The following is a 16264-nucleotide window of genomic DNA, read 5'->3' on the forward strand; positions in this document are numbered from 1 at the left end:
AAACCAACAAACCTGAAATACATAATGATAATCTATTATATATTGTCCATTAGTATTTCTGTATGCCCTTCCTAACTGCAGAATGAATGAAAATATGATGTTGGTCTTTTTTTTTTTTTAAGTTTATTTTGTGACTCAAATGCTTTACTAAAGTAGGAGACTGATATTTTTTCTTTAATCTGAGATCAATATACACTGTATAAGATTGAACAAGAGGAACCTCAATATTGATCACTCTAATTCAATGAGCTTCTATCCTCTGAAAAAAAGAGCTTTTCTTTGGGAAGATCAAAGCAGTCTAGTGTTAAAAATCCATGTACTTTCTGTAAACTAAGATAGGCTCACACAGTATGTTCTTTAAACAGACAGGAAGAAATTGAAATAGGAAGATCACATTGTCAGGAGGGACTCTAGTAGTGTCACCCAGATATTTTGAGGTTATGGAGTCAGAAAGATGGTTTGTGCTCTGCTCTTTCTAGGGTTGATAAGCCACGTGTCTCTGAGGGGAATCTTCCCAGCTGTCCTGTGTAAACAGAGATCACATGTACTACATTACTTAAGTTCCAGAAATTCACACGGCCTTCCATTATTGTGAGGCTTTCGGTCACCTCTGATAGGAAACTCCTGGTGGCCCCCAGTGTAACCAGCATTAAAACGAAGACATTGTGAACAGACTCTATCTCTTATGTCAATGGCTGGTTACTAGAGCTTGACTGACTCTTCTCCTTCATTCTTTGGAACAGAGAAGCATTTTCAGTGGTTTGCACTAATGTTGAGGCTTTGTCAAATTTCTGCTTCAACCCCATTCTTTTCAGATCTAAACGAGTGTGGCCTGAAGCCGCGGCCCTGCAAGCACAGGTGCATGAACACTTACGGCAGCTACAAGTGCTACTGTCTCAACGGATACATGCTTATGCCGGATGGATCCTGCTCAAGTATGTCAAGAATCTTAACTGCTTTGGGCTTGACTTCATGCTGTGCTCTGGGAGTGTGTGAAAAGTGGCCTCCTAGCCCTCCTCCTAAACAGGATGTGAGCACGTGTTTGTATGTGGGCCTGAGGAATGGAAAATCAAAATAAGAGTTGCCCATTGTAGATGTCTAACATTCTTTTATCAGGGGTGCCAATGTTAAATTGATTTGGAAATAGTCTTTAGAACAAGAATAACAAAACTAATGTATTTTCTAACGTTTTTCCTAGCACTTTTCCGCTTGTCTTCTATCTGGGCATAGAACCATTCCACGTAGAAAAAGAACACTGGTGACCATTTGAGGGCTGTTGTGCTCTCGGTAAGGATGGACACTAAATGATTTGCTGGTAGAGAATCCATCCAGCCTGGTGATTGAATATAAACCATCCATAAGTATCTCCTCACTTCATTTTTACATTTCTTTATAATAGTCTGAAGACTAAGTTTTTTTCTTAAAAAAATAAACCTACTTCAAATGAAAAAAAGATTATAATAACATAAAAGTAGATTTTGTGTGTGTCTTTGTAAGAAAGAAATGGATGGTGTTTCCTACTATCATTTTGATGTGTTTATAAAAACAGACAATGGCCTGAAATTCTCAGGAGGCTGAACATTGAATTGAGATTGTGGTTATATGATATCCAATAATTAATGACTTGATTTTTTTTAACATCTTTATTGGAGTATAATTGCTTTACAATGGTGTGTTAGTTTCTGCTTTACAACAAAGTGAATCAGTTATACATATACCTATGTTCCCATATCTCTTCCCTCTTGCGTCTCCCTCCCTCCCACCCTCCCTATCCCACCCCTCTAGGTGGTCACAAAGCACCGAGCTGATCTCCCTGTGCTATGCGGCTGCTTCCCACTAGCTATCCACCCTACGTTTGGTAGTATGTATATGTCCATGCCACTCTCTCACTTCGTCCCAGCTTACCCTTCCCCCTTCGCATATTCTCAAGTCCATGCTCTAGTAGGTCTGTGTTTTATTCCCGTCCTACCCCTTGGCTCTTTGTGACATTTTTTTTTTCTTAGATTCCATATATATGTGTTAGCATATGGTATTTGTTTTTCTCCTTCTGACTTACTTCACTCTGTATGACAGACTCCATGTCCATCCACCTCACTACAAATAACTCAGTTTCATTTCTTTTTATGGCTGAGTAATATTCCATTGTATATATGTGCCACATCTTCTTTATCCGTTCATCTGTTGATGGACACTTAGGTTGCTTCCATGTCCTGGCTATTGTAAATAGAGCTGCAATGAACATTTTTGTACATGACTCTTTTTGAATTATGGTTTTCTCAGGGTGTATGCCCAGTAGTGGGATTGCTGGGTCATATGGTAGTTCTATTTGTAGTTTTTTCAGGAACCTCCATACTCTTCTCCATAGTGGCTGTATCAATTTATATTCCCACCAACAGTGCAAGAGTGTTCCCTTTTCTCCACACCCTCTCCAGCATTTATTGTTTCTAGATTTTTTTGATGATGGCCATTCTGACCAGTGTGAGATGATATCTCATTGTAGTTTTGATTTGCATTTCTCTAATGATTAATGATGTTGAGAATTCTTTCATGTGTTTGTGGGCAATCTGTATATCTCCTTTGGAGAAATGTCTATTTAGGTCTTCTGCCCATTTTTGGATTGGGTTGTTTTGTTTTTTTGTTATTGAGCTGCATGTGTTGCTTGTAAATTTTGGAGATTAATCCTTTGTTGCTTCATTTGCAAATATTTTCTCCCATTCTGAGGGTTGTCTTTTGGTCTTGTTTATGGTATCTTTTGCTGTGCAGAAGCTTTTAAGTTTCATTAGGTCCCATTTGTTTATTTTTGTTTTTATTTCCCTTTCTCTAGGAGGTGAGTCAAAAAGGATCTTGCTGTGATTTATGTCATAGAGTGTTCTGCCTATGTTTGATGACTTGATTTTTAATTTTACTGAACTGTCAGTTAAATTAGTTAATTATCAATCAGTTAATTATCAGTTATCTCTAACTGGGTTCCATTTTATAAAATAAAAAATGTTAGCTAATTTTATTTATCATTGCATATTTAGCATGGAACTTTTTTGCAGTAAGGTGAGTTCATGTTGATTAACATGTGGCAGTGATGCTAGAATCCTCTAACATTGTACAACTCAGTTGGAAATCTGCTGTACCTGGGGAAGTTTAATGGATGGTTGAGACAGTTACTTGGATGCCTTAGTTAAGACCAGCACTTAACATGAGTAATCTGGAAAAACACCTCAATGCTCCAATTTCCTCGGCCACTGGAAAAGCTTCCAGATAATCTCTGTGAGATAAAGTTTTACATTTGTCTTTTATTTCTTCAAATACATTAAAGGTCTTCCCCAGATGCTAACAGAGCTGGTTCACTTCTTAATTATCCCTGAGGGAAGAAGGTCTTTGTGTTCTTCCTCCTATTTTTGACTTTCTTTCGACTGTTGGAGAACTAAGCCCTTTTCATCTGCATTGTTGATTCAGTGTCACTGATTTCAGGACAAGTAGAAAACATAGTTATATTAGGTACAGAGTATGCTCTCTGCCTCTCTCGGACAGTCACTGTCTTTCCAGGTGCCCTGACGTGCTCCATGGCAAACTGTCAGTATGGCTGTGATGTTGTCAAAGGACGAATTCTGTGCCAGTGCCCCTCTCCCGGCCTACGGCTGGCTCCTGATGGGAGGACCTGTGTGGGTGAGTTGTAAAATCAAGCATCTGTATCATCAGCCTCTCTAGGGTAAGGAAGAAAGTGAAACGTGATGGCAGGAAGGAAAAAGGGCAGTTACTTAACATCAGGTAATTAGCTATCCTTTAGACTATATCAGTTGTCTCAGAAGGGGACCTCTCTCTGTGAAAAGACCGTGGAAACTTTGTTTCCCTACAAAATGAGGGACAGGAGGAAGCTTCAGGCAGAGGAAACCACACGTGCAAAGGCATCGAAGTTTAGAGGGAGCATAATATTCAGGGAACAAGAAGAGCTCAGTATTTCTAGGACATAAGAGGCAATGAGTGTTGAAGCTGAGCTGGTAGACAGGGCTAGACTGTGTGTATTGCACTAAAGGGTTAGTGGTTTTTTTTCCCCTGTAAATTAGGAAGGCAGTAAAAGATTGTGGTTAAGAGTCTGGGCTTTGATTTTAAACCTGGATCTGCCATAGACTTGATATGTTACCTTAGGTAAGAGGCTTCCTTTCTTGGAGCTTCAGTCTTCTCTTCTTTAAAATGGGAGTAATGTCCTTGTGAGGATTGAATGAGATCATGAATGCAGAGAGCTTAGCACGGTACCTCACATGTAGTAAGCACCGAATGAATGGAGGTATTTGGGGGCTCAAGAGATGTTTACTGAGTACTTTCTATATACCAGGCACTGTGCTAAGTGCTAGGATATAGAGTAATGGACAAAGCAGACAAGATTTCAATCCTCACAAAGCTGATATTCTAATGGAAGAGACAGAAAAGAAAGAAATATTCAGTAAAATGACAAACAATGCCAAGTGTTAATATGAATAACTAAGAGTGAAGAACAAAAAGGATCTATTTTAGAAAATAATGGTCAAGGAAAGCCCTGAAGTAAGACATGGACCACTGGCCACATGAAGAATCAGCCAAGCAGGTGAAAACGTTGCAGAGCACTGCAGTGAAAGAGAGGTTGGTCTGTTTGAGGTTTTGAAAGAAAGAAAACCATATCCTTAAGTACAGAGTATGGGGGGGGGGGGCTGGCTTGAGATACAGCCAGTGCGGTGGGTGAGGACTGTTTATTACAAGGTCATCTAAGACATGGTGAGGAATGAGGAACGAATTCAGAAAGCAAGTAGAAACAGTTGAGAGTTTTGAGCATGGGAATAATCCCTTCTTATGTCTTAATAAAATCATTTGTTGACAGTTGAGTGGGAATGCTTTGGAGAGGCTAAGATTGGCAGGGAAAAGGCCAGTTTGGAGGCTCTTGGAATAGTCTATCCTGGGAGATGGTGGCTTGGGCTAGGGTAAAGGCAGTGGGTGAAGAGCAGAGTAAATGAGTTCAAAGAATTTGTCAGAGGTTAAGGGAAATATGGTTGTCAAGGATGACTCATGTTTCTAGTTCGAGCAACTAGGGGGGATACAGGTGCAGTACATGCTGTACATGTACAAGAGGAGGACGGCTTGGGTTAGAAGGATGAGTTGAAATTTGCAGATATGGAATTTATGTTGCCTGTCGGGGCAACCAGCTGGATAACATTTATGATGAGCCACTACGTGCCACGCAACCGTTTGCAGATAGTAGTGTATTTTAAAAGCTACTCCATCTGCACATGCTGTTGCCCTTCCTAAGACGCCGTTGGCTTATGTTTCTAGACATTGATGAATGTGCTACTGGAAGAGCCTCCTGCCCTAGATACAGGCAGTGTGTCAACACTTTTGGGAGTTACATCTGCAAATGTCATAAAGGCTTCGACCTCATGTACATTGGAGGCAAATACCAATGTCACGGTAATGAACCCTAACCCTTGCTTTGTGTTGTTTTTTCCTGTGGAGCGGAAAGGTCACTTAATTATGGTGACGACTGGGTTGTCAAGGGCAGGGGAGGGTACTGGCATTAAATTAAACAAACAGAAGTGAAACTCACACACTAGTAGTTCTGGACGCACACTATATTTCTTCTCTTTATCTGCCAATTTTACGTGAACCTTCACATTGCAAAAAAAATTTTTATTTGAAACTGTGTATTTTTGGTGTGTCATCATATTTATCTCCCAAATAAACCTCTTCTTTTCCTACTTCCTGATGCAGATATAGATGAATGCTCCCTTGGTCAGTATCAATGCAGCAGCTTTGCTCGATGTTACAACGTGCAAGGGTCCTACAAGTGTAAATGTAAAGACGGATACCAGGGCGATGGACTGAATTGTGTTTGTGAGTCATGCTTGTCTCCCAGCTCTAAATTGCAGCAGGAAGTACAAGATTACACAAAGACCATTACTAGGAAAGATAAGAAACAAGATTAATTATCAAAGGATTATCGATTTTCAAATCTAGTAATACTAGTCCATGATTTCCACAAACAATAAAATCACTTGCTCAGTAATTTTATTTTATTTATTTTTATTTATTTATATATTTTTTGCCATACACGGGCCTCTCACTGTTGTGGCCTCTCCCGTTGAGGAGCACAGGCTCCGGACGCGCAAGGCTCAGCGGCCACGGCCCACAGGCCCAGCCGCTCCACGGCATGTGGGATCTTCCCGGACCGGGGCACGAACCTGTGTCCCCTGCATCGGCAGGCGGACTCTCAACAACTGCGCCACCAGGGAAGCCCTGCTCAGTAATTTTAAAAAATTAAAGACTCAGTAATACATTCTAATCTTAAAAGCATTCAGTTGCTTGACTAAACTCTGAGTAGCTTCTCCTTAGCTGGTACGAAATTATAGAGCCCTCCTTGGGAATTTGATTTTAAATGTATGTTTGTCATTAGCATTAGATTATAATGGTAAGATAATCTGAATTTATTCGTTCCTCTGTTTTATTCCTCTAATTCTGCTCGTAAAAAATCATTTCCATATTTTTTTTTTCTATTCAGAACTGTTTTTCTTTTTAAATTTTTATAAGCTCTATTTGTAGCATGGCTATGTATGTCAGTAGATAAACATGAAAAAAATACCCTCCAAGATGAAAGTTTCACAAACCAAAGGCCACAATTTAGCATACATTTCATGCAATGATAGATCATTTTTTAAATTTCTGGAGTAAAATATTTACTGAAAATCATGGGGCATAAAATCATGAGGATTAAAGGATTTTTGAAGGGTTATGTAGTTATACTCCCAGTCTGGAATATATGCTTCCAAGAAGATTAAATATTAATTCCTTTTGATGAATACAATCAAGGACAGAGTCTCCACAGTTGGTCTTGGTGACCTCTGAAATTTTTTTTAAAAAGCAATTGTATAAATTAGTAAAGGGGAAGGAAAACCAAATATAAAACAGTGAGTAGAACATTTAATGAAAATGTATTTGTGTGAATTGAATTTATATAAAGTGTGGAAGAGAAAACTATTAGTCTTCAGACAATTCTAAACATGATTTTATAATATACACATACCATGGAGACACTTAACATAGACTCTAAATATACATTTCTCATATTTTAAAATTTTAGAATGTCTCTGCATTTAAAAATCTCATTGATTCTTCCCTTTTTCCACTTTACAAATACTTAAAACATTTTATGTTTCAGATGATACATTTCATTACAGAAACACAATATAATTTTTGTGTATATCCACCAAATAGGTATATGTGTGTATGAATATATATGTGTATATATTACATATATACGCATATTAATTTTTTTTGGAAAACAGCCTGACTTAACAGTAGGGGAATATTCTCAATGTGAAAAGTAAGCCCGTTGGTATGAGGTATTTTGATGTGTTTGTTTTTCACAATTTGATATTTTACTTCTTAAGGAGAGAGGGATATACACTAATTTAAATACATTTATTGTTTTAGATATTCCAAAAGTCATGATTGAACCTTCAGGTCCAATTCAAGTACCAAAGGAAAATGGTACCATTTCAAGGGGCGATGGAGGACACAGTAATTGGATCCCTGATGTCAGAAGTACTAGGTGGCCTCTGAAGACACCTTATGTACCTGCTGTCATTACCAGCAGGCCCACCTCTGAGCCAACAGCAAGGCCTACCCTGAAGCCAGCGCCACAGCCTGCCCCGCCCACAGAACTCAGAACACCTCCGCCAGCAGCAGCCCCAGGAGGACCAACCACCAGACTGACAAGTGTAGCACCAGTTGCCACTGTGTCTCCAAGAAGGATTACAGTTGACAACAGGATACAGACAGAGCCTCAGAAACCCCGAGGAGATGTGTTCAGTAAGTCATAAACGTTACCACATTTTTTTGAGGATTTTTTTTTTTCCAGTTTTATTGAGATGTAATTGACATACAACACCGTATACGTTTGAGTACAGCATAGTGGTTTGGCTTATCCGTATCATGAAATGATTACCACAGTATGTTTAGTTAACATCCATCATTTCACGTAGATACAAAAATAGAAGAAAAAGGAAAACACATTGTTTTCTTTGGTATGGGAACTCTTAGGACTTACTGTCTTAACAACTTCCACATAAGTTATACAGCAGGTATAACTATAGTCGTTGTTGTATATATTGTTGTATGCTACATCCCTGGTACTAGTGTATCCTATAACTGGATTTGTACCTTTTGACCACCTTCATCCTGTTTTTCCTCCCACCTCTAGTAACCACAAATCTGATCCCTTTTTCTATGAGTTTGTTTTCTTTTAATAGTCCACATATAAGTGAGGTCATGTACAGTATTTGCCTCTCTCTATCAGATTTATTTCACTTAGCATTCTATCCTCAAGGTCCATCCATGTTGTCTCAGATGGCAGGATCTTCTCATTGTTACAGCTCACTAATATTCCACTGTATATATGTTTATATATACCACAATTTCTTTATTCATTCATCTGTCAGTGGACACTTAGGTTGTTTCCATGTCTTGGCTATTGTAAATAATGCTGTGAACGAAGAGGTGCAGATATCTCTTACGCATAGTGTTTTTATTTCCTTTGGATATATTCCCAGAACTAAGATTGCTGGATCACATGGTAGTTCTGTTTTCAGTTTTTTGTGGAACCTCCATACCGTTTTCCATAGTGGCTGCACCAGCTTAAAATCCCACCAACAGTGCATCAGGGTTCCCTTATCTCCACACCCTCACCACCACTTGTTATCTCTTGTCCTTTTGGTAAACAGCCATTCTGACAGGTATGAGGTGATATCTCATTGTGGTTTTGATTTGCATTCCCTAATAAGTAATGATGCTGAGCATCTTTTCATGTATCTGCTGGCCATTTAGTATATCTTCTTTGGACAAATGCCTATCCAGGTCCTTTGCCCACTTTTTAACTGGAGTATTGGATTTTTTGCTATTAAGTTGTATGAGTTCCCTATATATTTTAGATGTTAACCCCTTGCCAGATACATGATTTGCAAATATTTTTTCCCATTCCGTAGGTTGTCTTTTTGTTTTGTTGACGGTTTCTTTTGCTGTGCAGAAGCTTTTTCGTTTGATGTCGTCCCACTTATTATTTTATTGCTTGTGCTTTAGGTGTTGTATTAAAAAATCATTGCCAAGACCCATGTCAAGGAGCTTTCTTCCTACGTTTTCTTCTAGGAGTTTTGTGGTTCCAGGTCTTATGTTCAAGACTTTAATTCATTTCGAGCTAATTTTTGTGAGTGGTGTAAGATTAGGGTCTACATTCATTCTTTTGCATGTGGCTATCCAATTTTTCCAGCACCATTTATGAAGAGGCTGAATTTTCTCCCTTGAATATTCTTGGCTCCCTTGTCAAATATTCTTTGACCACATGTGCTTAGGTTTATTTCTGGGCTCTTGATTTTGTTCCATTGGTCTGTACGTCTGTTTTTATGCCAGTACAATACTCTTTGATGACTATATCTTTTTAGTATAGCTTGAAATCAGGAAGTGTGATGCCTACCACTTTCTTCTTTCCCAGGATTGCTTTGGCTATTTGGGGTCTTTTGTGTTAGCACATTTTTAATAAGCATTTTATGATGGCATTTCAACCACAGGCCATGGCTTGAATAAGAATAAAATTCATAAAATGAATTAGTTATACAAAGTGTAAGTTATATATCCCTACTGTTAAATATTGTAAAGAGCTATATAGAAGCCAGTCAGCTGGGCAAATAAGAATGTGAATAGAAAAATAAGAATGTGAATAGAAATGGAAGGAGTATCACAAAGTTATATAGTAGATCACAGCTCCTATCCAGTATGAGAATTCTCCTAACATATTCATATTTACTTGAAAACTCTCAGAGATGGTGAGCTTAATATAGCACGTGCCATTTAACTTTTAATCTAAGTGTTCATTCATTCAATCAGTAAACATTTTTAGTGTGTTTTAGAATGCCAGGCCCTATATTAGGCATTGGGCTTACAAAGGTAAAACAGAAAACCTTAGAGTCTGGTGGAAAAGACAGTTGCCCCGAAGATAACTGTGGTGCTGTGTTAGTAGAAGAGATTTGTGTGGGACGTTATAGGGGTAGAGAGAAAGGGTACCTAACCCATCTTTGGCCGGGGACGGTTTGGGGAGTGGGGAGGCTTCTTGAGTGAAATGGGGCAAAGGGGATGAAAAAAGGGAGGCATTATAGTTCACAGGGACCACACAGCAGAGGCACAAGCGTAGGAAGCAGCACAGCATGTGCAATAAACTACCAACAAACTGGCAGTTTGAGCCAAGGATTGATGAGAAAAACTGGACAGCTACCCCTTGTATTTACTGTAAACTGGTGGTTAAATCTAAACTGGAGCTAGGTTGGATTTAAAGATTCCAGATTTTTAATGGGTGACTGGGTACCACCAATGGTGATAGAGGCTATAGGTAAAGAAGAAGTTTTGAAGGATGAAGAGGTTGTTCCCTTATTACCAGAACAAAATTTGCAATTTTTCAACCTCTTTCTGAGCCTTTTAATGTGTTCTCTTTTTAAAAGTCTCTCTTGCTTCCCATTATTCCTCTCTATGCCAACACACATACAAATTAAAAATAACATTGAAGTTCACCAACAGAATTTAGGATGAAACTGGGGAGACACGGAGTTCCAATGATGTTTGAGAGCAGTTGTCCTAGGAGAGTGTGATCTTAAAGACATGCCCTGGGAAAGAATAACCTTGATCCCATGCCAAGGCTGTTGCATGCCACAGATAGCGTTGCTGCCTCTGCATATTCCTGCCAAAAATTAAATTCCACTCTCATTTCATCTTCAGCCCTCGCTGCTGGTTAATGTCAGCATGGATGAGGATATTTTGGACACTTCTTAATTTGCTGTCTGGAGACTTTAGCGTATATTCCAAATAAGGGAGTGGTTCTAAGTTTTTAATTCAGAACAAATAACTAGTATTTATTCATTGTGAAAACAGAAAGGAACCTTAGCACTATTTTAGTTCAACACCGTTTATTCATTGACTGTTTTCTTCATTTCTGGCATAATAATTTCTTAAGCCATCCTTATTCTCCACTGGTCTGAGAGTAGACTTTGGCTCTCTTCATTCCATGAATTTTCAGGTGATGTTAATTACAGCCACTGTTGGGCAGTCTCCAAATAGCCCCATACTTCAGTTGTGTTTTTCTTTACGTTGAAAGATATATATGTTTAACGGAAGAGGTTGTTAAACAGAACTTTCCTCTGTGATGTGTATGTGTGTGTGTGTGTGTGTGTGTGTGTGTGTGTGTGTGTGTAGGTATGTATTGTCCCCCAAGAAAAGACTATAAAGATATTCTAAAAGGAAATCAAGAAAGAAAAACAATTATAGCACAAGTACATCTCTAGCCCAGGCTTCTCCCCAAAGTCTAGACTTGTGTATCACCTGCCTGTTTAACTGCTCTAGTTGGATGAAGATACATGTCTCAGACTCAACTTGTCTAATCATTCCTGATCGTCACCCCAAACACATTCTACCCACAGCTTTTCCCACCCCAGGAGATGGCACCTCCATCCCACCAATTTCTAAGGCCAAAAAACTTGGAGTCATTTTAAATTACTTTTTATACCCACATCGAAGCTGTATGGAAATCCTGTCAGCCCTGCCTTCAAATTATATCTGAAGTGTGGCTACAGCTCACCATTGCCAGGGCTACCAGTCTGGCCCAGGCCATCCTTCCCTCTGGTGTACAGGTCCAAAATCCTTTTTCCAGATAAGTAATATAGCATTTTTTTAGATTTTAGAAAAGTAATAAGGTGCATTTGCTGTATAGCACACACTGAAGCATATTAATGTTTCTACAGGAAAACATGAATATTTACACTAATTTGGCTACTAAAGCCATTTAAGTTAGGTTAAGTGAAGGTTAGATTTGCCACCTAATGAGTTTATGGAAGCAGCGTTTGGATTTGAGAATGACGGGTGGGGACCCGCGGATCTGCATTGCGGTAGCCTTCCAGCCGGTCTGCCTGCTCCCACCCTTGTCCCTCTGCTGTCTCTCCTCAACCCAGCAGCCAGAGTCATCTTTTAAAACTTAAATGAGATGTCATTGTTCAAAGCTCTGCATTAGCACCCACTTCCTTCAGTGAGAACAGAAGCCCTCCTGGTGGCTTCCAAAGTCCTCAGATCACATCTCCTAGCACTCTTCCCCTCATTCACTTCACTCCAGCCTCCTTGCTGTTCCTCCAGCTTCTCCCATCTCAGGAGTTTTGCTCTCTTTCTGGAACACTCATCCTCCTGCTATCAGCTTGTCTCACTTTCTCACCTCTTCATGCACATCTCAACTTGCCAGTGAGGCCACCCTGACCCCCTCTCTTCAATACTGTGACCTCTGCAGCCACTGCCAGCACACCTGATCTCACAACTGTCTACTGTTTTTTTAAATAGCATTTATCACCTTCTATATACTATCTTGTTTACTTATTTATAATGTCTATTTTTGTCTCTTCTGACTAGAATATAAGCTTTTTGAGGGGCAGGGGTCTTTCTCTGTTTTGCTTATTGGTATATCTCAAGAACCTAGAATAATGCCTGGCATTATTATTATTATTATTATCATTATTATTCAATCAGCAATTGAATACTATTTGTGGGACATAGAAATGAATGATTAGATCAATCACTCATGACATTTTAAAATAAAAATTATCATCATGTAATCAATTTCCATACATAAGCTAGTTTAGTAACACATTAAATCTATATTTAAGAAATAAAAAATATTCTTTCCTGATTGTGACTTATTTTTATAATATGGGGAGGTTTTTAATTGTGCTTCCACCATCTTTTTCTCTCTTTCTCCCTTTCCTCCCTTCCTTTTTGGAGATTGATGTTCTATTCAGTGGATTATTAAATCTGAAAAGTCAAAGTTAGTGAGAAGGAAAATGATGTTAGAGATAATGTTTCAAAGTATATATTTCCTAGCTCCTGAAACTCCTGAAACTCTGATAATTTTTCTGTTATACTTTTACTATTTATTTTTGGCCATTCTGGGTCTTCATTGCTGTGCGCAGGCTTTCTCTAGTTGCAGCGAGCGGGGGCTACTCTTCGTTGTGGTGCGCGGGCTTCTCATTGTGGTGGCTTCTCTTGTCACAGAGCACGGGCTCTAGGAGCACAGGCTTCAGTAGTCATGGCATGCGGGCTCAGTAGTTGCGGCGCATGGGCTCAGTAGTTGTGGCTCACAGGCTCTAGAGCGCAGGCTCAGTAGTTGTGGCACATGGGCTTAGTTGCTCCGCAGCACATGGGATCTTCCCAGACCAGGGCTCAAACCCGTGTTCCCTGCATTGGCAGGCAGATTCTTAACCACTGCACCACCAGGGAAGTCCCAGGAGCATTTAAATAATACATGATTAAGGAAATGACTTTTTATGTATGATATGAAATATTAAACGTGTTTTTAAAATAATTTTAACTTGAGGAACCGTAGGTTTTTCAGATTGTGTGAACAGAATTATAAGCAGATGTATTTTCAGGGCTAGCCCTATAGGCATGATTTGAGCAACACTAAAGGTACCTGATATAGCATGAAATTCTTGTTCCTTCACTAATGGGACAGACCAGTGCTTCCCAAAGTGTGTTTCATAGAACATTAGTTCTCTGGAATATTATGCAAGTGTATGCCTAAAAAAGTTCGGAAGTCAAATAAATTTAAGAGACCCTTGGTTTAGCCACTTAAATAGGTTTGTTAAGTGTGGGACTTTTCAATATGCTAATGGTCACTGTGAATCTCTTGGAGAGGTATATAATGTGCGTCATTTCCTGAGTGGATTTAACTGGGTTTATTTAACTGTTGGGATTGGAGTTTATTATAATCCACTTCAGATCAGGCTGGGCTGAACTAAGAATTATAGAGACCATGCTCCACAAATCGAATGGCCTTCTACCATTGGCTCTCATTTGCATGGTTTCTGAGACCAGTGGGTTGATCTTGGACTCTGGAAGAGCCTCGGGAGGAGGGGAGAGCAGAAAAGTGCTGGGCAGACTTCGAGCCAGAAAGGCAGATTTGACTGGTGGGCTGCCTGTCTGGACACCAGAGGTAATGCTGTAGGGGATTGCTAAAAAGTTGGAGACCAAGTGAACACCAAAGATAAAAATCTTGTATAAGAGCAGGTAGGAGCTATCCCAGAGCAGAGGACATAAGAAAAACATTATGTAGAATCCAAAGTAAAGGACATTAGGGGAAAATGCAATTCCAGTCTAGCAGTACCATGAAATAGTATGAAGTAATGTTTTTTTTTTAAAAATGCTTAATGACTTGGGAGAGTACCTAGGTTATAAAAATGTTAAGTGAAAAGAATATACAAAACTGTGCATACCATTTGATCCCAATTATGTGTAAAATACATGTCTTCATATGTCTGGATGAATATAAAAGTCTGGAAGAAAAAAGACCAAAATAGTAACCATGGATCTATCCAGTTGTTGATATTTGGGGTGATTTTCATTGTCTTTGTGTTATCCTCATGCAATGATTTTTATTCTTCCCATTGCCACTGTCACTGGTCACAGTAATTGATTATAGTAGTCAATCCTTAGGAGAAGGGCCGGAGTAATAGAATCCCACTCTCCCAACAGGAGAGTTGAGTCGTGTGTTTTGCAGAAGTACCCCGGGGGATTCTGATTGTGAATCATGTTAACTTGATTTAGAACTTACTGGTTTTTAAAAATTCATTCAAAGTTTTAACTTATTTTTAACCTTTCAACATTTCTTTACAATTGAGCACGTCAGATCTGTCCAGTTTTAGCTAGGAAGCTCTGCAAGGAATATAACAGCACTTGGATCAGGAAGTAGATTTTTCTCAGAGTGTTACCAGAAGCCCAGCTGAACCAGAATAACCTAGGGTGCTTATTGAACATATAGATGCCTAATCCCTACTACCAATTTACTAAATCAGACTTTCTAGGGAAGTACGTCTCAGTCTTTAGTGTGTGTACAGGTCACACAGAGACTTTGTTAAAATGAAAACTTTGATTCAGTGGGTCTAGGTTAGGGCCTGAGATTCTGCATTTTTAACAAGCTCAGAAGTAACACTGCTGATCTGCCGACCACACTGAAGAGCAGGGCTCTCTAAACCATAATGGCAGCTCCAACCCAGCAGAACCATGTCTTTTTTTTGTTTTTTTTTTTTGTTTGTTTTGTTTTTTTTTTTTTTTCAGAACCATGTCTTGAATGGAGACAGAATTAGCCAGATGTGGGTTGTTTAAAATTGTGCCTAAAATATAGCATATAGCATCTGGGTCATACAAAGAAAAAAAGTGCTGCAGAGTAAAGATTATTAGAATACGTTGTAATACGTATCAGGTGCTCTTATGAGTGGCCATATCAGAAAACCAGACTCGTTGCTGTGATGTTCATGAGAATGTGTTGAAATTCCAAGCACCACCAGTTAAGAACAAAACTGTTTGCACTTTAATGATTGCTGCTTTGCTGCCTGCTGTCCACAGGTTTTTTCTCTCATTTCCCTTTTACGGATTTTACAGAGTCTGGCTGATGTGATCACATTGGTCTTAGTCATGGAAATATGATCTTTTCTGATTCTATGTGTGATGAGCAAAAAGATTGTTTCCGCTGAGGGGTGAACAGGTCTTCAAACTAGTTTGCTATCTAGTAAACCGTCAGGCCTAGAGAGGCCCTGAGAAGATGCCTGACATCTCCCTGAAGATGACATTTCAGCGAGTGTTTTGAAGGACTGCTTGTAGGTCAGGTTGTGGTGCTGTGAATTCTGAAAGTTTTCAAGGCATTTTATGTATATTTTAATTGGATCCTATGATGGCTGGTAAAGAAAAAAATAGCTCTTTCCGGAAAGTATAAATTGAGTTCTTGGTGAACGTGACCAAAGTCAGAAATCAGATTTTTTGTTGAGTTTTATGCACATTTGTCTATAGAGTTGTAATGAAAAGTACTGTGCCATAGCCACTCTGAGACTTGGGCCATGTTACTAAATCTTCCTATGACTTTGTTTCTTCATCCGTAAGTGGTGATAATAGTAGTATCTACTACACTGGGCTGTTGTGAAAATTAGGTGAGAGAGTGCTTGGCATATAATAAGAACTCAATTCACAATAGCTATACTACTTCTGTTGATGTTGTTGAATTCCTTTATATGGTGATGATAACATTTCCTACTTAACTCATAAAAACACAGCCCTATTTTGTGTTCTGGTTTTGAGTTTATATTTTTCTGATGCTTTTTATTATGGTTCATTACAGTTTTAATGTTCACAATATTTTAAATGTTATTTCTGGCTAACCAGAGCCTTTAGAAACAAATTG

The 16264-nt window shown here is 39.0% G+C and overlaps 1 protein-coding gene across 6 annotated transcripts in view; it reads left to right on the forward strand.

Moving 5' to 3' along the window:
* NPNT (nephronectin) overlaps nucleotides 1-16264 on the forward strand; it is a 78789-nt gene that overhangs the window by 41733 nt on the left and 20792 nt on the right. For all 6 annotated transcript variants that reach the window (XM_067036440.1, XM_067036438.1, XM_067036439.1 and 3 more), the window contains 5 exons: nucleotides 816-935; nucleotides 3541-3660; nucleotides 5296-5430; nucleotides 5731-5853; nucleotides 7450-7827. In XM_067036440.1, coding sequence (XP_066892541.1) covers nucleotides 816-935; nucleotides 3541-3660; nucleotides 5296-5430; nucleotides 5731-5853; nucleotides 7450-7827 — 876 coding nt within the window. The remainder of the gene's footprint in view (nucleotides 1-815; nucleotides 936-3540; nucleotides 3661-5295; nucleotides 5431-5730; nucleotides 5854-7449; nucleotides 7828-16264) is intronic.

Source organism: Kogia breviceps, chromosome 6 (assembly GCF_026419965.1).
Source record: "Kogia breviceps isolate mKogBre1 chromosome 6, mKogBre1 haplotype 1, whole genome shotgun sequence".
In the NCBI taxonomy this organism is placed as follows: domain Eukaryota; kingdom Metazoa; phylum Chordata; class Mammalia; order Artiodactyla; family Physeteridae; genus Kogia; species Kogia breviceps.